The sequence below is a fragment of the Megascapheus bottae genome, chromosome 35 (genome assembly GCF_031878675.1).
Source record: "Megascapheus bottae isolate mThoBot1 chromosome 35, mThoBot2.hap1, whole genome shotgun sequence".
Classification (NCBI taxonomy): domain Eukaryota; kingdom Metazoa; phylum Chordata; class Mammalia; order Rodentia; family Geomyidae; genus Megascapheus; species Megascapheus bottae.
In genome coordinates this window covers 4,335,672-4,358,465 of record NC_143543.1, presented here as the reverse complement: position 1 = coordinate 4,358,465, position 22,794 = coordinate 4,335,672, and the positions used below count along the sequence as shown (strand labels likewise).

The 22,794-nt window shown below is 35.5% G+C and overlaps 1 protein-coding gene across 1 annotated transcript; it reads left to right on the top strand.

Annotated features, from left to right (window-relative positions):
• The first annotated feature begins 695 nt into the window (after positions 1–695).
• Lmntd1 (lamin tail domain containing 1) lies at positions 696–22,038 on the top strand. The gene is made up of 8 exons (XM_090324466.1): positions 696–780; positions 934–1,044; positions 4,110–4,342; positions 15,952–16,117; positions 18,373–18,559; positions 19,791–19,910; positions 21,118–21,335; positions 21,849–22,038. Exons 2-8 carry the CDS (start codon positions 965–967, stop codon positions 22,036–22,038), a joined length of 1,194 nt encoding a protein of 397 aa, XP_090180592.1. The 5' UTR covers positions 696–780; positions 934–964.
• The last annotated feature ends 756 nt before the right edge of the window (positions 22,039–22,794 follow it).

Here is a 22,794-nt window from a genome sequence, read left to right as displayed (position 1 = left end):
TTGTTTATAAGTCCTATTTTCATTTGTCCTTAAGTCAAGAATGGTTATAGTCCTTAAATCAAACCCCAATACTGAGAAGTCTTGTTAAGTATTTGCTAAAGAAATGTACCCACTAGTCATTGCCATTAATAAATAATATAACTATGTGGAGTCATGTAATTCTGTAACATTTTTTCATTCTCATATTATCTTGAAATATCAGATGTAGATATTTAACTCATGGTAGAAAGAGAATTAAGTGATTTATCTCAATCAATCTGATTGCATAACTCAGGAAAAATTGTTTTCTGCATCTGATTTTACACTTTGAATTCTGGGCTTACTTTAAATAAAATGTTTTTTAATCTTGCTCTTATGAGATGAGAGAAGAGGACAGAGGATGGGAAGAGAAGGAAAAGCAGTATAGGAGAAAGGAAGACAGAAGACAAATTAGGATAAAGTCTCACAATACTAATATATTATACTGATGACCCTTAATAATCCTAAATAATTCTTCAAATATTTTGGTGTCAAATTCACTCTGTTGAAAGGCACAAATCTCCTAAGAGTATGTTGTGTTATTTAAGTTTTTTAAATTTCAAAACAAGTGTAGGATTCACATAAAAACTGCTCTGAGACAAGAACTTTGTAACTATGGAGACATCATGCACAATGTTCTAAGAGGCCATCATGGGCAGAGGTGAATGTTTATGTCATAACAGTTACTTTCTCCTCTCAACTGCTTTCATTGACTACCACAGTTTCCTGTGGTGTTCTCATCTCACACAATATAAGTATTTGGTATGTCAATATCTACTACTCTTTTTCAGATACTAGTATGGTAAATAATAGTTTAATCTAATAAATTGAATATATGTGAATTTACAGGTGAGATGAAATATTCTACTAGAAACTATACTGTAGTCATAACAAAATGTCATGATCTCTGTACAGAAAGAAGACAGAAACAAAACTTCTCCTCTAGATGAAAGACATGGAAGAACCTCTTGAAACTTTAAATATTGAAGCAAGCAATCAGGAAGAAAAAGGAGAAGAACAAGAATTGTAAGAATGTCATGAATGTAGATAGTAGAGTCTGAGCTTGGAAAGGATAATGGTGGACTTCTTATTTCATTCATAAACATCCTATAAAGTTATAAAAATAGCACAGATCCTTTAACTTTTCTAAAATAGTGAATTGTAGACTCTAATGTATATATACTCATATATATTCATACACAAATATACTTGTATTTATAAACAGATTTATATATATGTATATATATATTTATAACTAGGTAATATATATTATATATTATATGTAAGTTATATTATAGATAATAATGAATGTAACTTAGACTTTGACTGAAATAACTTTGTCTGTTCTGCTAAGCAAACATCTGTTCCCATGCTGACTACCCCAGATAAAAAATTTCAAGGAGAAAGGAATTATTTTGGCTTACAATTTCAGACTTGTCAGTCCATAGTTAGCTGTTAGACCAATGGTGAAGTCAAAGCATTATAGAGGAAGGGTATTCTGGAGAGACTATTCATCTTACAGGAATAAGTACGTAGAGGGAGGAATGGGAAGGGGAAGTGTCAGGGTTTCATCTCCAAACTCCATCAGTAAGATATTTCACTCTGCTAGATCTTCCCTTCTACCATTCTGCCACATCCCAATAGTCTGTTCATATTTTTAAAGCACCAACATATTGAAACACTATACCAAAGCCTTCATGATCTACTGATCTCTGAAAATATTCTCAAGGACAATTGAATTGTGTCCATTGTTAATCCCCTAGGTGTCAATGCATTCAAGTTGTCAAGAACAATTGGAAATAATATGTATATTGGGAAATGCTTTGGGATAGATAGTTAAGAGCATCATGTTACTGTAAATAGTGAGTATGTCAATGGTTCCAATTAAGAAGATAGTTGAATTGGGCATTTGACCAGGTTTTCACAGTGATGGAGGACTCCCAGGTCTTTTGTAGAAAAATAAATATTAAAGTCACACACACACACAAACAGTTTGAGATCCTTGTAAAAATTATCAATTATGCAAAAAATATGGTCATTAAAAGCCCTTCCAGGAGGACCTTCCTTCCAATATAAACATGAATGTTAATACACACACACACACACACACACACACACACACACACACACACACACAAATAATAACTTTGAGATCCTTGGTAAGGATAATCCATGTGACTCATAAAGTAGAGTCATCAAAAGACATTCCTCGAGACATCAGAATATTTTAATGCACTTTTATGTTAGCGAGACAAATATCATTCAAATGATTTAATGATTAATTAAGAAAAATTTCATTCTGGGCAAAATTCAGTTGTTAATGTATTGTCTGAGAAATCCATTCTTTCTCTTTTCTGCATTCATGCCAATATGCACTTAGATTTAAAGAGAAGAACATGGGAACATACATGTGGACAAAAACACATGCTGTGCATTTTCAAGCAGATGATGGTTAAATAATTGCTGTTAACATGGGGAGATTTGTTATGCAGATATAGAAACTAAAGGAAAGTTATGCTAAGCAATGGCAAAGTAAAAAGGAATGATGAGATTTTCACGTTATTATAAAGAATTAAAAAGTGGTCAAAGTAGAAAATGATTTAAGTGTCAATTTGCAGAACAATTTGGTGAAATCTCTGGTCAGAAACATTGTTATGATTACTTTATGTTTCTACATTGATGAATTTGGGAAACTATTTGCATTAATAACTTTTTGATTTTTCTTTAGTGCAGCCTCTTGTTCAAGCTTGAACTCAGTGACTGGACATTGTTCTTTTGTATTTCCTCTTTTAAAATCTTTTAAATTGTATTTTATTTTGTGGTAATGTATACAGGGGATACAGTTGCACTTGTCAGGTACTGGGTAAATATTCTTGAATATTGATACCCCTTCTCATGTTTTTCTTCTGCTTTACCTACCCCCTTTTCCTAACAATTATCTTGTTTTTACCCTTCCTTATTTCAAATAAATAAATATATATACAATATATCAGGTAACAAAGTCAGATTCAATAACACATGAGATAAACAATAAGGGGGAAAAAAGAGAAAATAAATAACTTCACATAGTATATTAAGAATAACAATAATAAATTAAAACTATTGTTTCCATATCCCAGAGTTCATTTAGCTTAACCTCATCCTATATGTCAATATGTACTTAGCTTTTGAGCTATTGTGATCCTCTGCTAGGAGAATCCTAGATGTGTACTCCAGCAAACTCACTGTTGGGCAATTGCTCAAATGTCCAGATACAAGGGTATACTAAAGCTAAAGCATAGGGATGTATATTGCAGCATTATTTACTATAGTTAAGAATATGGAACCATCACAGATGCCCCTCAGTACATGAATGGATCAAGAAGATGTATTTATACACAATGGAATTCTATGCTCCCATCAGAAAGAACAAGATTGCCCCAATTGTAAGGAAATGAAAAGTCTTGGGAAAAAAATCCTTTTTCAATTTCTGTCAAGGCTAGAAATCTACCACTTGAACCCCAACTAAAATTTAGCTGTTTCTTTGTTAAATATAAATAATAGTTGAATAGTTAAATATAAATAGTTGAATAAATATAAATAGTTGAATAGTTAAATATAAATAATGTTGGTAATCCTAAATTCTCATGAACCTCGGACCTGGAGAATTGAAGATTGAAGCCAACCTAGGCAGGAATTCACAAGAGACTTTTCACTTCAGAAAAAAAACACACTGGAATTAAAGCTGTGGCTGAAGTTGATAGAACACTTAACTTGAACAAAAATGCCCAGGAAGAGTCGTCATTGTCTGAGCTTAAAATCCAATACTATAACAAAGAAGAGTCAAGTGTTCTATTTTTGCCTGGGTCAACTTGAATTGACATCCTCAATCCTGAGTACATATGATAATAGAAATGAATGACTGGCACATGGAAGAATTTTTTTGAGTAAAAGTAGTAACACATTGATGTCATCATGGTTTATTCTGGTTGTCAAATTAGATTATTAAATGTGTTTCATTTGTATGACCTTGAAAAAGATGAACCATCAGAAATAAATTTCCTGTTTGAATATATTAACTTTCAAATTTTGTTATTAATTTTTTTTCACAGAACAGAAGACAAACATGCTACTTTTCTGTCAAGGCAGTCATCTTCATTATACTCTGTCCCAGAGTTTTCAGATTCAGATGGAATAAAATTGTTGTTATCAGGGTCAATATTCCTGGATAGGATTCGAGGTTACTATCTGTCCTCTTCTCCTCAGAGAAGTGGAATGAGTATATCATCAGAGGGACCAATGCCATCTAAATCTACTGATATGACCTCTTCCAGAGAAGACAAGGGTATGAAAATATGTACATAACATTTGCTATTTGTAAACCATGAATTTGTATTGTTTGTTAGAGGTGATATACAGTGGGATTACTTTAAATACTTCAGAAATACATTTTCTTTCCTTTTGCTGAATATCATCTGTTCCCTCATTCTCTCTCATTCCCTTTCTCTCATCTCTGCCCATTAGTTGTTTTGTTCACTTTCATCAATGTCAGAGCCAGTAAACTCAGCTACTTCACTTTTTCACCCACTTTCTAATGATTCTGTGACCTCCCCCACTGTCTATCAGATGGGCACGTGTATACACTATATAACAGGTAAAGAATACAGTCTTCTGAAAATGAAATAAATTAAGAAAAGGTCACTCATTTCATTATCTTTAGAGTTCATTTCAGTATGTATATTGCTTTATATACATATAAAGAGGTTTATTACAATATGGTGATTATCTCCCACAACAATTCTTTTGATCTTGCTGTATGTGGGTGTGTAATTTGTCATATCCTGTTGAGTTTTAAATCTAACTTTCACATTTAAGGAAGACCATGCACTATTTATCTCTCTCATCTTGGCTTATTTGCACAACATGAAATTTTCTAGTTCTATCCATTTCCCTGTGAATACCATTATGTTATCTTTTCTATTGGCTATGTAAATTTAGAGTATATATAAAGTATCACATCAGTTTTATCCACTCATCTATCGTGGGGCACGTAGATTGTTTTCTTATTTTGGCTATTGTGAATACTGTGACAGTGAACATGGTTGTTCAGATGTCTACCATATCCTGGCTCATGATGCTTGGGATAGATATCCAAGAATGGTATGGCTGTGGTTGTAGGGAAGTTCTATTTTTAGTTTCCTGAGGACCCTCCAGATTGCTTTCAAGATTGGCTGTATTAATTTACACACCCATCAGCAATGCAATAGGATTCCTCTTCCAGTCTGTTCCATTGATCTTTGGTCTGTATTTTTTTTTGCAAATACTAAGCTGTTTTTCAAATAGGTCTATAGTATAGCTTGAAATCTAGTATTGTGATGCTGCCAGCATTGCTTCTTTTGCCTAGAATTTTGCTATTCTAGGTCATTTGTTGATCCATATGAACTTATGGAATGTTTTTCTATTTCAGTAAAGGAGACACTGGAATTTTGATGGACTTGAATTTGTATATCATTTCTGGCAGCATAGTCATTTTCACAATATTATTTCTATCTATCAATGAACAAGGAAGGTTTTTCTATTTCCAGATATATTCTTTGATTTCTTTCTTTAGATTTTTATAGTTTTCAGTAAATAGATGTTTTCATCTTTGGTTAGATTAATTCCTAATATTTTATTCTTTTTGAGACTATTTCAAGTAAGGTTTTAATAAATACCCCTTCTGGTTGTACATTATTGACATACAGAAAGGCTACTGATATTTGTGGGTTAATTCTGTATCCTGCCACTTTGTCAACTTGGTTGATTAGTTCTAGGATTTGGAGAATGGACGTTTTGGAGTTCAAGATCATGCCATTTGGAAATAGGGATAGTTTAATTTCTTCTTTCCCCATGTGGAACAATTTAAACTCCTTTATTTACTGCTCTTGCTTAGAATTCCAGAACTATAGTGAAGATAAGTGGAGAGAATAGGCATACTTGCCCTTTTATGATTTGGTGGAAAATTATTTTCTATTTTCCCCATTTAGTTTTATATTGTCTGGTTATCTGTCATATATGACTTTTATTGTTTTAAAGAATGTTCCTTCTATTCTTTGATTCTCCAGAACTTTTAACAATGACTGATGTAGCAGTTTGTCAAAGGCTTTTTCTGCATCTGTTGAAAAGAACATGTGGTTCTTAATCTTTGGTCTGATTTTTATGTATTAATTTGCATATTTGAAACCAGACTTGCATTTCTGAGATGAAGCCTACTCGGTCATAATTATAATTTAAAAATTTGTTTCTGGATTTTATTGGCTAATGTTGTCAAGAGGATCTTCACATCTGTGTTCATCAGAGAAATTTATCTGTAGTTTTCTTTTTGTGTTGGATCCTTACCTGGTTATAGGATGACTGTGATACTGGCTTCATAGGATCAGTTTGGGTTTGCTCCCTCTGATTCTACTTCACAGAATAGTACTTCAGCACTGGTATTAGTTCCTCTTTAAAAGTCTTAGGTAATTCTGTGGTGAGTCCATCTGGGCCTGGGCTTTTCATTGTTGAAGTCCTTCTTACTACTTCTTCTAATACATTCTGTGTTTTTAGCTTGTTTAGTTCATTTATATTTTTTGATTCACTTTTGGCAGTTTATACGTTTCCAGAAATTCATTCATTTCTGCTAGTTTTTCCTTCTTTAGTGAGTATAGATTTTGAAAATAGTCCTTTATAATCATTTGGGATTCTTGGATGTTTGTTGTAATTTTTTCCCGTGGCACCTCTGCCTTTATTGATTTGAATCTCCTGTTCAGTTTGGTTTGGCTGGTTTTGATATTCAAGATAATACAATTCCATGCTCTCCTTGCATTGAGGGATTATGTGGAGAATTCTGTCGTGATGCTGATTTTCTATTCATTTTACTATCGCTCCTTCTTTTATTTTGCAGAACTTAATTCATATCCTTGCACTTCAATTCTAATAGTTTAAGTATGCTGTGGCTAGATGTGTTTTTTTATGTTCTTATTCCAGAGAAAGTCAGATTTAGACTTATATTTGTTGTTACCCTCATGTTCTTAGTATGTGCATGAAAATCACATTGCTGTGCACACATGATTATTAAATGTTTGATAGATAGATTTAGATACAGATACACATGTGATGGTATAGGTAGCTATAGATACAGTGGCTGAGGTAGGTATGTGATGCTGGCATAACTGCATCTGTATTTTTCTTTTTTTAAATTTTTTATTGTAATTAGTAAAAGGGTTACATGATATTTGCCAGATAGAAGGTGCATTAATTCACATACATTGATACCCTTTCACATGTCTTGGTACCCATTACCCTACCCCCCGCACTCCCACCCGTCTTGGTTTTCCACCCTTCCCTATCAAATTTCAAATAACCAAGTACAACTAAATTCAATATATCAGATAACAAAGTGAGATACAGTAACAATATGAGATGACCAAGTGACAGCAAAGGAGATGAGAGACAACATAGTACATTAAGGACAACAATTGTTCGTTATATGGCTTTTGTTTCAATGTCCTGGAGATCCTTTCAATTAGCTTCATACTATATGGCCTTATGTATCAGGATTTTGCTCTATTGCAGATCTCTGCTAATAGAGCCCAAGGTTTCTACTGATTATGACAAATGAGGGAAACAATTGAGACTAAGTTCCTTTGAGTCTGGATTACTTCCCTAAATATGATTTTTTTTAAGTCTTTCCATTTCCTAACAAATGGGGCAATGTCATTCTTTCTGACAGCAGCATAGAATTCCATTGTGTACAAATACTACAACTTGTTGATCCACTCTTCAATTGAGGGACATCTAGGTTGGTTCCATATCTTTGCTATGGTGAATAGTGCTGCAATGAACATTGTTGTGCTAGTGAGTGGATTTGGTATGCCCTTGTTTCTGGATGATTGGGTAAATGCCAAGTAGTGGAATTGCTGGGTCATAGGGGAGCTCTATGTTTAGCCTTTTGAGGCACTGCCACACTGCTTTCCATAGTGGTTGAACGAGTTTGCATTCCCACCAACGGTGTAGTAGTGATCCCTCCTGGCCACATCCCCTCTAGCATCTGTTATTATTCGTTTTCCTGATCCTGGCCATTCTAACTAGAGTGAGGTGGAATCTTAGAGTTGTTTTAATTTGCATTTCTTTTATGACCAGAGATGTTGAGCATTTCTTCATGTGTCTATAGGCCATTTTTGTTTCTTCTTTAGAGAAGACTCTTTAAGTCTTTGGCCCATTTTTTAATGGGATGGTTGTTACTTTGGAGATTAGTTTTGGAGTGATTCAATTTTTTGAGTTGTTGATATATATTAGATATGAAGCCTTTGTCTGTTGTTTGGTTGGTGAAGATCTCCTCCCACTCTGTGCCCAGGAGGTCTAGTGTATCTCCTAATCCTTGCTGTAAAGTTTTCAGTGTGTCAGCTTTTACCTCCAGGTCTTTGATCCATTTGGAGTTGATTGTAGTGCAGGGTGACAAAGAAGGATCCTACTGTAGTTTTCTGCAGGTGCTTAACCAGTTCTGCCAGCACAACTTGTTGAAGAGGCTGTCTTTCTTCCATTCTATTTTTTTGGCTCCCTTGTCAAAGATTAGGTAGCCATACGTCTGTGGTTTAATATCTGGGTCCTCAGTTCTATTCCATTGGTCTTCAGGCCTGTTCTTGTGCCAGTACCAAGCTGTTTTGAGAATTATAGGTCTGTAATAGAGTCTAAAGTTTGGAAATGAAATTCCTCCAGCGCTGTTCTTTCTGCTAAGAAGTGTTTTTGCTATGCGGAGTCTTTTATTATTCCATATGAAATTTTGAATTGCTTCTTCTATTTCTTTAAAAAATGTGATTGAGATATTGATGGGTATTGCATTGAATTTGTAGATAGCCCTTGGCAATATTGTCATTTTCACAATGTTGATTCTTCCAATCCAGGAGCATGGGAGGTTTTTCCATTTCCTTAGTTCTGCTTTAATTTCTTTTTTTTAGGGTTTTAAAGTTTTCATCAAAAAGGACCTTTACATTCTTAGTTAAGCTAATTCCTAGGTACTTTATTTTCTTTGAGGCTACTGTGAAAGGAGTTGCTTTACTGATTATTGCCTCGTTCCTGTCACTGTTGGCATAAAGGAAGGCAGTTGATTTTTGAGGGTTGATTTTATAGCCTGCTACACTTCCAAAGTTTTGAATCAGCTCAAGGAGCTTGGGAGTACAGTCTATAGAATTCTTTAAATACAGAATCATGTCATCTGCAAAGAGGGATAGTTTTATTTCCTCTTTCCCTACTTGGATCCCCTTTATGCTTGCTTCTTGCCTTATTGCACTGGCTAGGAATTCTAGTACTATGTTAAAGAGGAGTGGAGAGAGTGGGCATCCTTCTCTCGTTCCTGATTTTAGAGGGAATGGCTTTAGATTTTCACCATTAAGTGTAATATTAGCTGTGGGTTTTTCATACACAGCCTTTATTACCTTGAGGAATGTTCCAGGGATTCCTAGTTTCTCCAGAGCTTTTAACATAAAGGGGTGTTGGATCTTGTCAAATGAATTTTCCACGTCTATTGAGACAATCATGTGATTTTTATCCTTGCTCCTGTTGATGTGTTGAATTATATTAATTGATTTGCGTATGTTGAACCAGCTTTGCCTCCCTGAGATGAATCCAGTTTGATCATAGTGTATAATTTTTTTGATGAGTTGTTGTAGACAGTTGGCCAGTATTTTGTTGAGAAGTTTTGCGTCGATGTTCATCAAAGAAATAGGTCTATACTTCTCTTTCTTTGATGAATCTCTGTCTGGTTTGGGGATGAGGGTTATACTGGCTTCATAGAATGAGTTTGGTAAGGAACCTTCATTTTCAATTTCGTTGAAGAGCTTGAGGAGTATTGGTGTGAGCTCTGCTTTGAAGACCTTATAGAATTCAGCTGTGACTCCATCTGGCCCTGGGCTTTTCTTAGGTGGAAGTTCTCTAATTGCCATTTCTATTTCAGAGCTTGAAATAGGCCTGTTGAGTTGGCTTAGTTCTTCTTGGTTTAGTGTGGGTATGTTAATATTGGCTAGGAATTCATCCATTTCATCTAGATTGTCAAATTTGCTGGCGTAAAGGTTTGAGAAGTATTCCCTCATGATATTCTGGATCTTGGTAATTTCTGTCGTGATATTACCATTTTGATTTGCGATTTTGTTTGTTTCGATATGCTCTCTTCTTTTTTTGGTAAGATTTTCTAAGGGCTTGTCAATTTTGTTAATTCTTTCAAAGTACAAACTCCTTGTTTTGTTGATACTTTCTATAGTTTTTTTGGATTCCAAATCATTTAATTCTGCTTTGATTTTAATAATTTGGTTTCTTCTACTGGGATTAGGGTTGGTTTGTTGCTCTTTTTCCAGGAGCTTAAGGTGAGACATTAAGTTGTTGGTTTGCAATTTTTCCAACTTGTTGTTGTAGGCACTCAGCGCTATGAATTTTCCTCTGAGTACTGCCTTTGCTGTGTCCCAAAGGAGTTGGTATTTTGTGTGCTACTTTTTGTTATATTTCATTAACTGTTGGATTTCTGTTCTGATCTCTTCAATCACCAATTGGTGACTCAACAATGTGTTGTTCAACCTCCATGAGTTACAGGGTTTTCGTTGGTGGAGATGTGTATTCAGTTCCAATTTGATGCCTGTGTGGTCTGAGAGTGTGCATGGAATAATTTCAGTGTTTCTGAATCTGTCCAGGTTTGTTTTATGGCCTAACATGTGATCTATTTTGGAAAATGTTGATGTGCTGCTGAGAAAAACGTTTATTGTGTTGTTGCTGGGTGGAATATTCTGCAGATATCTGTTAGATCTAGCTGGTCTATATAGTTGTTCAATTCTAAGGTTTCTCTGTTGAGTTTTTGTCTTGTTGATCTGTCCATAGGTGAGAGTGGTGTGTTAAAGTCACCGACAATCACTGTATTTCGATCTATGTATGGTTTCAGTGTAAGTAAAGTTTGCTTGATGAAGTTCAGAGCTCCAGCATTGGGTGTGTAAATATTTAGGATCGTTATGTCTTCCTGGATGAAAGATCCCTTTAGTAGTATATAGTAACCTTCTTTGTCTTTTCTTACTAATCTTAGTTTGAAGTCTATTTTATCTGATATGAGGATGGCAACTCCAGCCTGTTTAAGGGGGCCGTTAGCTTGATAGAGCTTATTCCAACTTCTCTCTTTCAAAAGATGATTGTTTTTTTGGGTGAGATGTGTCTCTTGAAGACAGCAGAACGATGGCTCTTGCTTTTTGATCCAACTAGACAGCCTATGCCTTTTAATTGGAGATTTAAGTCCATTGATATTGAGAGTTAGGATTGAGAGATATTTATTAGTTCCTACCATTTTAAAAGCTTTTATTCGGGCCTGTGTCTTGACAGTTCTTGTGGTCCTTAGGTGGTATGCTGTTTAGGTGCCATTTCTTTCCCTATATTGCATTTATTTTGGTTTTCTATGTATAAAACATCTTTAAGAATTCTCTGTAGTGTTGGTTTCGTTGCAACATATTGTTGCAGCTTTTCCCTGGAATGGAATGTTTTTATTGTTCCCTCAGTTATGAATGAGAGCTTAGCTGGGTACAGTATTCTTGGTTGGTAGTTATTTGACTTAAGGGCATGACATATATGCTTCCAGTCACTTCTTGCTTGCATGGTCTCTGCTGAGAAATCTGGAGTTATTCTGATTGGTTTTCCTTTATAGATTAGTGAGCCCTTTCCCCTGGCTACCTTTAGGATCCTTTCTTTGGTTTCTATTGATCCAGTTTGGATTACGATGTGGCGGTGGGATGTTCTTTTCTGGTTAGGTCTGTTTGGGGTTCTAAAAGCTTCTTGTATCTGGATGGGCCTGCCCTTCTGGATATTTGGGAAATTCTCTTAGATGATTCCCTGAAGTATTTTTCCAATATCATTGACCTCTTTCTCCACGCCCTCCTCAATACCAATTAGCCTTAAATTAGGCTTCCTAATTGTATCTTGGACCTCCTGAAACGCTTTCTCATTTTTCCTAGATTTGGATTGACTCATTTTCTGTTCTTTCTCTATAATAACTGAATTATCTTCAGCCCCGGAAATTCTCTCCTCTGCATTGTTCAACCTGCTATCAAAGCTATCTACTTTATTTTTCATCTCCCTTGCTTCTAATTGCTCATTTTTGATGCCTTGCATCTCTTCTTTTAGATCATGTATGAATTTCTTAGCTCCTTGATTTCCATTTGAGTGGTTAGCTCAGTAGCTTTATTTACTTTGAACATTTGCTGGAGTTCGGTCACCTTTTTATTTGTGGATTCTATGAATTCATCCATTATTCTTTGAAAAACTTTTATGATGGCCTCCTTTATGGCTTCTTCTTTTTCACTTATCACCTCGTTTATGGTTTCCTCTTGTTCAGCTATGGCTTCCTCCCTTATCTCTTTCTTTATATTTTCACATTTTTCATTTATGATGTTTATCAATTGCATTTGTATATCACTTGGAAGACTCTCCTCTAGGATTGCCAGTGACTGTTTCATTGTCTGTTTACTTTGGGTGGGGGATGTTGTTTCTTGATTTGACATTTTTCTTGAGTTTCTTGTTCTGCCCATTGGAAAATGGGAGCAAGATTAATACTAAACACGGTTATAGTTTTTCAGCTATAACCACCCTAGAGCTCTGTAGGTGGCAGACACTAGATGTTCACAAGTTTTGATTGGTGTTATCACTCTTTGTTTTTGTGCACTTACAGACCAGTCTAATACATCCACTGATAAGCGATTTATACCCAAAACAATAAGCCTCTCAATCCAATCTCTATTGTCTTTAAGTCCCTCTGAACCTAGAGAATAATTGAACACCTAGATATACAGTATTTCTCAATAGCCATCAAGTGTACATCCATGCAATATTAAGGGTTGTAAGACGAACTGAGGTCCAGAGATAGAAAAATAGAATGAGAGAGGTCAGCGGATATACAAGAGGATTAACGTAGGAGTGTAAGAATATTGTACTAATGAAGAAAAGGTATAGCGTAAGGGTAACTGACCTAAGTTGGTAGGTAGGTAGCGTATTTGAGTACAAAGTTTGGAAAGTATTAGAATAAAACTTATGTGTTGCTGCACAACTAGCTCTTAGCCCAACCAGTGGCCCCACCGTGGACCATGGGATGGATCTGTGAGGTCTGAGTGCGGTTGGCAGACTTTTTCCCGTGGTGCTTCCAAGGGCAGCCCCAAGCCAAGGGACTGGGGATTGAGAGTTTCCAGGGGCTCTCAGCAGGAGCAGCAGGAGACCCCTCTGTTCCCAGGGCCGGGGCCCAGCTGAGGACGTGGGCTCCAAGGGCGGAGCCATGCCTTTTTGATTCTCAGAAGGGGAGCTTGGCTGCTGGTTGGCCCTACAGGTCCCTGCTGTGTTTCCACTGCTTTGTCAGAGTCTGTGACTGTGGGGGGCCCCTTCGGGGCTGTCTTACTCAGGATTCCCAGCTGGAGGATGCCCCGCTCAAGAATTGAGGGGGGCAGATGCTGGCTCCTATTTTCTTTTTTTTTTTATAACAAATGTGCAATGACTTTTAATCAAAAGTTAGTCTTCAGTACATTTCAGAACATACACAAGAGAGAAATTCTGAGTAATGAAAAACTTTTAGCTATATATAGAATCTCTGAATGTGTAAGCATTAGGGGAAGTTCTTCAAAACAAGTCAACCTTCAGCAAGCATTAAGAGCACTCACAGAAGAAATAAATACAATATAGAAAAACCATTGTCAGAAACCTGTATATGGGGTGACTGTGTGGCTTAACTAACAAGCATGAAGGACTTGGTTCTATTCCTAATTACTACATAAAAAGCAAGCCAGAAGCAGCACTGTGGTTCAAGTGGTAGAGTGATAATCTTGAGCAAAAGAAGCTCAGGCCCTGAGTTCAAGCCTGAGGATTGTCACCAAAAAGAGAAAGAGGGGGGGGGGTAAGAAAGACAGATAGAGAGAGACAGAGACAGAGAGAGACAGAGAGACACAGAGAGAGATACAGAGAAAGAGACAGACACAGAGAGAGACTACTAAACTGGACAAGAAATTCTGCATGGGAGAGGTAAGCTAGGTGTAATGGAAATGACTCTTCAGCTTGGGCACTTACTGAGCCAACACTTCTCATTGTGTTTAGTGGTGAAATCCCTGAATATTATCCAGAGGAAGTGAACACAAACGATGGGCATTAATTGCTTCAGGCTTTACAAGTAATTAAGAGAGTGAAGTTGTTGACTTTTTCTTGCTGTTGGCTATGTAGACTGCCATTGTATATATATATATGCCACATTTTCTGTATCTATTCATCTGTAGTGGGACATCTGGGTTGTTTCCATCACTTGACTGTTTTGAATAGTGCAGAAATGAACATGGATTTGAAAATGTCCTTATCATATCCTGGGGTATGATGCTTATGGTAGATGCCCAGGAATGCTCTAGCTAGATTGTAGGAATATCTATTTTTAGTTTTCTGAGAAATCTCCAACCTGCCTTCCAGAGTGGCTATAATAGTTTACATTCCCACCAGTAGTGCAGTAGTGTTCCTCATTCTCCACAATCATGCCAGCATTTGTGGTTGTCTGAGTTCAAAATATAACCCATTCTAATTGCAGTAAAGTGGTATCTTAGGTTTGTTTTTATTTGCATTTTCTTTGTGACCATGGATCACGAACACTTTGTCATATGTCTGTTTGTTTTTCCATTTTAACCTCTTCTTTTGGTAACTTTCTCTTAAGTTCCCTTGCCCATTTAGTGATTGGTTTGTTGGGTTTGGTGGGGATTATCTTCATGATTTCCCTGTAGATACTGTATATTAAGCATTTTTCTGATGCATTATTTGTAAACATATTTTCCCAGTTGGTTGGCTGCCCTTCTACTTTAGTAGCTATTCCTTTGTCTATATAGAAGCTTTTTTATTTTTAGTTAGTCCCATCTGTGGAGTCTCTCTCCATTCTGTGGTAATCCTGGACTCTGTTTAAGAAGGTTGTGCCTGTGCCTATGAGTTCCAGGGTCTCTCCTACCCAATCGTGTAGCAGTTTCAGAGTTTCAAGTCTGATATTGAGATCTTTGATCCATTTTGCATCTATGTTTGTGCATGGTGACAGGCTTGGATCAATTTCTACTTTTCTGCAAGTGGCCGCTTAGTTTTCCCAGCACCGATTATTGAAGAGGCGGTGTTTGTTCCAGAGATATACCTCTGGCTCCTTTGTTGAATATAAGTTGACTATAGGTATGTGGTTTTATTTGTGGATCTTCTATTCTGTTCCATTGAACTTCTGGTCTATTTTTGTTCCAATACCATGCTGTTTTTATTATTATGGCTCTATAGCCATGTTTGAAGTCTGGTGCTGTAATACCACCTTCATTACTCTTTTTGCCTAGATTTGCTTGGCTATTCTAGGTCTTTTCTTGTTCCATAAGAACCTTTGGATTATACCTTCTATATCAGTAAAGAATGTCTTTGGGATTTTGATGGGAGTTGCATTGAAATTTTTATCAATTTTGACAGTATGGCCATTTCCACTAAGTTGGTTCTCCCTATCCATGAGCATGAGATGTCTATTCATTTCCTGATATCCTAATTTCCTCCTTTAGGCTTTCATAGTTTTCATTAAATAATTCCTTTACATCTTTGGTTAAATTATTTCCTAAATATTTTATTCTTTGGGGGTGCCGTTACAAATGGGATCATTTTCTTGATTTCATATTCTATTTGTGTATTGTTGGTGTAAAGAAAGCTACTAACTTTTGCAGGTTGATTTTGTATCCTGCCACTTTGCTAAAGTGATTTATTAGTTCTAGGAGTTTGGGAGTGGAGTTTATTGAGTCGTTCATGTATAGGATTGTGTCATCTGCGACTAATGACCATAAAATCTAAAAGGAATATGGCAGAATGGAACAATAATAATCATTCTGCAGACTGTTTTCATGTTTATTTAGTTACTTGCTTTTATTATTTGCTTTTCTGTTTAATTAGGAATGAGGAACTTATTTCCTGAGACACATGTGACTGGAGAAGGAGAGGATTATTTCCTTTCTTTATTTGGTGATTCAAAGAAAGTTAGTACACACTCTATCCAATGCCAGGATCCTAGCAAACAACTTTCTATGATGCTTGAAGAAGTTGGCAGATCTACATCCAGGTATTTAGATTATTTGAACAATTTGATGGCATTTACTGAGATAAGACCAAATAATCAATAGAAATATGGTTCTATTATGTAGATTCATGGTTTATCAAAAGCACTAAGAAATTAATTGAAATGTAAATGGGTTCTAAACAAATAAAATGAATTTTCCAGACAAGTAAACAAGAAATAACCCTATTCGAAAGATAACCCTATTTCCTGAACCAAGGGCTTGATCCTATGATCCTAGCTACTCAGGGGGCTGAGATCTGAGGACTGTTGAAAGTGAGGAAAATTCATGACCTCCTTTTCTACAACTAACCAATATGCTAGAAGTTTTAGCTCAATGGCCATAATATTAAAATGTTAGAGGCAATGGTGACTGAAACCTGAGATCAAGCTCCACTGAAAGTTGTTAGAATAATAAAATAATATACAGTCTGTATAAATGCAATCAGCCCAATTATTCTTGGACCTAGTTTGTTGTTTGCAAACAATAAAATTGTTTGTGACTATCCTTCAAAAAGTCTGATACCAGGTCTTGTACCTTTTTTACTTGCATGATGCAGTTTTGTATCCATGGAAAAACAAATTGATCAGGAAGAAGTAATACTAAGACTCCAATTCAGCATTTCAGATGGTGTGGACCACTTGAGCCACAGGGCCACTTTCAGTTTTTTTTCTTGTATTGCCATTTTTACTTCAGTATTTTATAAAATGGATGAGAGAGGCTATCTGAGCCTAGTGGTTTTTCTTTATACTAGAAAAACTTTTCAAGTATAAATTCTATTTTAAATATATATAAATACTGAATGTGATGGTGTGTAAATGCAATTCAATTATTAACAAATTATAGGTTAGAAGGATCATGGCTAAGGCTATCCAGGGGGAAAGTTCGCATAATTGTTTCTAAATGAACAAGTCAATCTTAAAGAATGATATCTGTGATCCCATTTCTCTAAGATGTCTAAGCAAAAGGCTGGTTCCTGGAAATATGAAAGTCCAAAAAATGACAAAAGGAAAATGTTTGTGGTCAGCTTACATGGTAGAGCAACTGCATAGTAAGGATAAGGTGCCTAAATTTGAAATACATTATGGCTTTACTGCTAAATAATTTCAGTAGATATTAGGGTATCTTATTTACCAGCTCTTAAATAAATTTTGCTAAATGTATCATTGAGGCAATCTGTGTACTTTAAGTTGTCAAATTTCTTGTCATAAATTTTTCATGAAATTTTCTACCCTTTTTTACTCTGTCAAATCTGTAGTATTGTCACCTTTTTTTGTTCCTGATGTGGTTATTTGTACCCATTTCTCTTCCTGGTGGACTTTATTACATATTTTTCACTGATTCTGAGCTGTTTATTGTGGGTTTTTTTCTTTAATCTCTTCTAATTTATTTATTACCTTTGATTTCATTGAATTATGTGAAGAATAATAGGCTATACATTATTGTAGAAGTACTTTTAAGATGCTGGTCCTAGCTACTCCTATGATTTCTACTAGTGGGTTGTAATTATACTATGGAAAGTGGAGATTTGTAATAGCCTGGTCCCTAGAATATAATGTTTATTTCACTAAAAATTATAAGTGCATCTTAGTTGTGACCTATATTTTCCTTAGTTATTCGAATCATAATTATTAGTCATCTTCAAAGTCACTTTATCAGAAGTAAACAACATACATAATTTCTGTCTTTTTGTTTCTTATTTTTTACTTTTGCCAGTCCTGAGGCTTGAACTAAGGGCCTGGGCACTCTTCTTGGACAGTTTTTGCTCTATAATTGTACTCTGCCACTTGAGCTCCAAAAACATTTCTGGTTTTTCCTTTGTATGTAGTGCTGAGGAACTGAACCCAGGGCTTTGTGCATGCTAGGTGAGAAGTCTACTACTAAGCTATGCTCCTGGCTCATGATATATTTGCTGATCTACTCTTGGGTATTTCTTTTCACAATAGATTTTATTCAATGATTGCAATTTAAGATAGCTGTAGCCATACCTTCCCATGGCATTTATATATTCTAAAATGTGAAGAACTTTAATTTTATTGAATTATTTTTGTGGAATCAATCATTTTTTGTAATGTGAAATGAAGGAATAGATTTTAGAGATGAAACAATTTTGTCTAAGGTTAAAAAATGCAACATTACTATGTGGAAATTGTCCAACAGATTGTACAAATGAGGACCAGCTACCAATGCATATTTATAATTACAATGAAACAAGGACCTATCTGGAGTCAATATATAATCCCCTTGTCTTATATTCTAGTTCTCTTGATAAAATAAAAATATCAGAAGTCAACATCAGGGGTTTATTTGTGAAAATCATCAACTCTTCTTTTGACAAAGAACTGCAGATTGGAGGTTTTACACTTCTGCAAAATTTGAATGGGAAATCAATTTCTTCTTACAAATTTCTTCCAAATACCTCTCTTCCAGCAAATTCCACAGTAACAGTGAGTAAGAGTTGTTAATATTTGAGATAAGAATGCATAATATCATTTGTGCTTTCATTTACACTGTCAATGCATAGGAAAGCCCATACAAAGTCATCACTCATTGGTCTGCCTATAACATGCAATTTTATTGTACTTTGTGGTGATAGGGGTGTTGGTGATGAATTATACCACTGTTTTATCTCATGGGAGTAAATTAATGCTCATAAATGAAGGTTTGCACCTCATTTAGATAGAATGTATCTTTAATTAGTGTTAAAGTGAAATTCCAAACATTAAGACTATTAAAAAAAAGTAAAGGGACTGTTTCATCAGATAACAATGATTTGATATAGATTCCAAAATTTCTTGTATATTCTTTTAGAAATATGGGCCAAGAGTTGGCTTAATGGTAAGAGTGTTGCCTAGCATGCATGGAGACCCACGGTTCAATTCCTTGGTACCTTAAACATAGAAAAAGTCAGAAGTGGTTCTGTGGCTCAAGTGTTAGAGCACTAGATATTGAGAAAGCCAAAAGACAGTGCTCAGGCCTTGAATTCAATCCCTGGGACTGACAAAAAAGAAAGAAATGTTACAGTGGCTGTTTAGTGTTATAGAGTCAGTATATTTTAAAAGTGCATGTGAAAATTATGATGGTAAGGCACATGTATTCTCAGATGCTCAGGAGGCTGAAGAAGAAATATTATTGAAGCCAAATGAGCAACCTAATGAGACTTTTTATGTCCCCAAAATGAACATGCACACATTGAATTAAAGCTATCTTCTCAGAAAGACCGAAATACCACAATTCTCTCTGTCGTTACAGAGCTATCTTGACCCCCAGTGGTATTTGTCCCCTAACATAATGTTGGATCACAATAGCTCAAAAACTATGTACATAAAGGATGAGACTAAATGAATTGAACTCTTGGATATGGAAACAAGAGGTTTATCTTTGTGTTTGTATTTCTTAATGTACTATGTGAATTTCTTTCTTTCTTTTTTTCCCCTTATGGTCAATCTCATTATATATCTATTTATTTGTTTATTTGAAATAGGGAAAGGAAGGGGGAAAATAAGATGACTGGGAGAAGGTAAGAGGAGGGAAGTTGGGACAAAATCATGAGTAGTATCAAGATTCAAGAAGTAATGCACCCACTACGAATGTAACAGTAACCCTGATATATATTACCTCGACAATAAAATAAAATTAAAACTAAACTAAACTAAAAGTCATAATGTTTTCTGAAAGGTGTGGGCAGCAGCATCAAAAGCAAAGCATCATCCACCATCGGACTTTCTTTGGAAAGAACAAAACAAGTTCAAATCAAGCCCAGACTGTACAACAATCCTGTGCAATTCGAAAGGAGAAGTAAGCATCTGATTCTTTACAAAATAGTTTGTGGAATGGAGAGCTCTCCTTACTTTTCTCTTTCCTTCTTCATTCGGTTAGTTGTTTTTCCACACTAAGAATGTTTTGCGGACTCACGATTTGACGCCATAACATCTAGGCAAGTCATCAATACATACTTCCCAGTGTCAAAGTGCCAAATAGATACAATTTGGCAATCGTGACTTCGATAACCCATATTTTAAAGAAACTACTATAAATTTCAAATTATATGATGGGTTTCAATTTTGATGTTAGTGAAAAGAATATCAAAAGTTCTACATATAGCCTTTTCTAGTTATTTATTTTTCAAATATTTATGGACATGTTTCTGTAAAGATGTACTGGTTACCATTCAAGATCCCAGCTATTCTCAATCCGTTTCTAAGAATTTCTAATTTGGAAGATAAAACAAGATAGACAGAGACAGATACAGAGACAGAGACAGAGACAGAAGACAGAAAAAGGAAAGAGGAGTGGGACAGGAAGGACTTTGGAGGCTGGGATAGGTAGAGCAGAAATAGAGAGAAAGAATTTATTTTTTATCAAGTTGCACAGCAGAGCCACCATGGGCCACCTTACCCATTATGATTCATGAAAACAAATAAAAGATTTAGGAGTCAGAAGAAAAGGGATCCAGAGCAAAGAAAAGTTTATAGGAGGAAAGAGCAAACTTTATCTAAGGAAAAGGGTTTCTGGAGCTGGTGACTATTAATAGTTTCACTAGTGTCACTTATAGAATTGTGGTACCCTCTACATGTCCTTATGCAGAATTTCACCTGTTTATGAACTGCTGACCACTGTTGTGTACCATGCCAAGATTTATTCCTAAATTTTCCCCTAATAAGGACTGGAGAGAACTAGGATTCTAATGGAGACATTTCACAATACTTATTTACAATGCCTCTATTCATTATAAAATTAAATATATTAGAAATTGCTTTGAGTAACTTATTCCTCTTTTTTGAATTTATATTTTTACTCTACTTTTCCCTTGGGAGGGTAGATTAGACTCTTGGCATAGCAACGTACATTATTCTGTGGAGACTGCCATTGTTGGGGGCCAACTTATGGGCTTTGCATTAGTAGAGTTCGCCACTTATTAAAATGAATTATTTTATCACATCAAAATCATTCAAAATTATGTAACTCCAATGGTATTTGGTATTGATGAAGCATCTTTATTTAGGCTGTAGCATGGTATACACCTATTCATTGGATGCAAGCATGGGAAAAAGTAGAGACTGATGTTGAATTTGACAGATACCCAGTCAGTACTCCCACACTCCGGCCACATGTATTTTGGTGGAAATCCTCAGAAGCTAAAGAAAGCAGCGACTATGACAATGAACCTGAGAAACATTCTACTGAAGATCTGAAGGAAACCAAGCAACTTTTTCTTAGGAGGTAAATGAAATACTGGTTTCATCTATTCCTTCCTACATGAGGCTATCTGATGAATAAATTATATCAATCATGGTTAAAATTACTATTTGGATTAGAATCCATATGAGAAGTATTAAAAATGAGCAATTACATTTATTAAAGGTGAAAGCTGGTGATCTTCATTAGACAACATTAAGACTTTTAGTGAGCACATTTTTACTTAGGGTTTTCTGGGAAAAGTAAAACCGCTGAAGCTGTTTCCGTTTCTTTACCAGAGCCTAAATTAATTTTTTAAAAAGGCATTTTGCCAAGGATCTTCATCTTCTATCAAGATCTAGTTGTGAATGAATCCCAGAATTTCATTCATATTTGTACACAAGCTTTCAATGATGTGATAATCTTCCCACCAAAAACAGCAAATAAAGAACTCTATTCTCTTGGTTTTGAAACATATATCCATTGTAATGGAACCATCAATAATAGTTCTAATCCATTAAATGCATTTTGGTTTGAAATTGTTATTTTCTTTTACAGAGAAAAAGAAAGTCCACCAACTATTTTCCCAAATCATAGCCCATGGTGCAACAGTCCTGATATGCCTCCACATCCATACAGTTCTTTGATTGAGTCCCACCGCCCATTCTGTGGAAGAAGAGAACCCAGATCTCAAGCAACCAGGCCTAATTCAGCCCTGGGCAAGTGGAAGGAATTATTTTTTCTTTAGGAAATAAGTATAGATGTGTGTATGAGTGTGTGTGTGTGTGTGTGTGTGTGTGTGTGCGAGAGAGAAAGAAAGAGAGAGAGAGAGAGAGAGAGAGAGAGAGAGAGAGAGAGAGAGAGAGAGAGAGAGAGAGATTAAGAAAGAGACACATGTGACCAAGGGACAGAGATACAGAAAGAAATATGTAGAGACAAAGAGAAGCAGCTATGAAGATAGATACAAGCACATAGATAGAGAGAGACAAAGATAGGGAGAGAGACGGAGATGAATACACACTGAGAGGAACAGAGAGAGAGACAATATAGATAGTTCTAAAGTGACAGAGGCAGAGATGAGACAGATAGGGACAGGCTGACAGAAGGAGACAGAACACAGAGTACTAGAGATACAAGAGACATGACAGAGATCCAGAAAAAGCCAGGTACATGACTGGAGAAAAAGAAAGATAAGGAGCCAGTGATGAAGTATTGTCAATCATTCCTTTATCTTAACTTGAGTAAAGATTCTTCCAGAGTTAGTTTTTAAATAAACAGATTTTTGTATGAATCTCTGAAGCATCCAGGTGGGCAGAAGTATACATGTTTGGAGTCCAGTTACAAATCCATTTTGCTTTTTCATAAGGCAGGAACAACTTTTCCTACAAAATTATTCTTTGACAAAATACCCATCTCTTTTAGAGACCCTAAAAGTAATCCCAAAGTATAACACTTTTTAAACAGAAGTGCACTAAATCTTATAAATAACTGTTGGTGTTGTTAA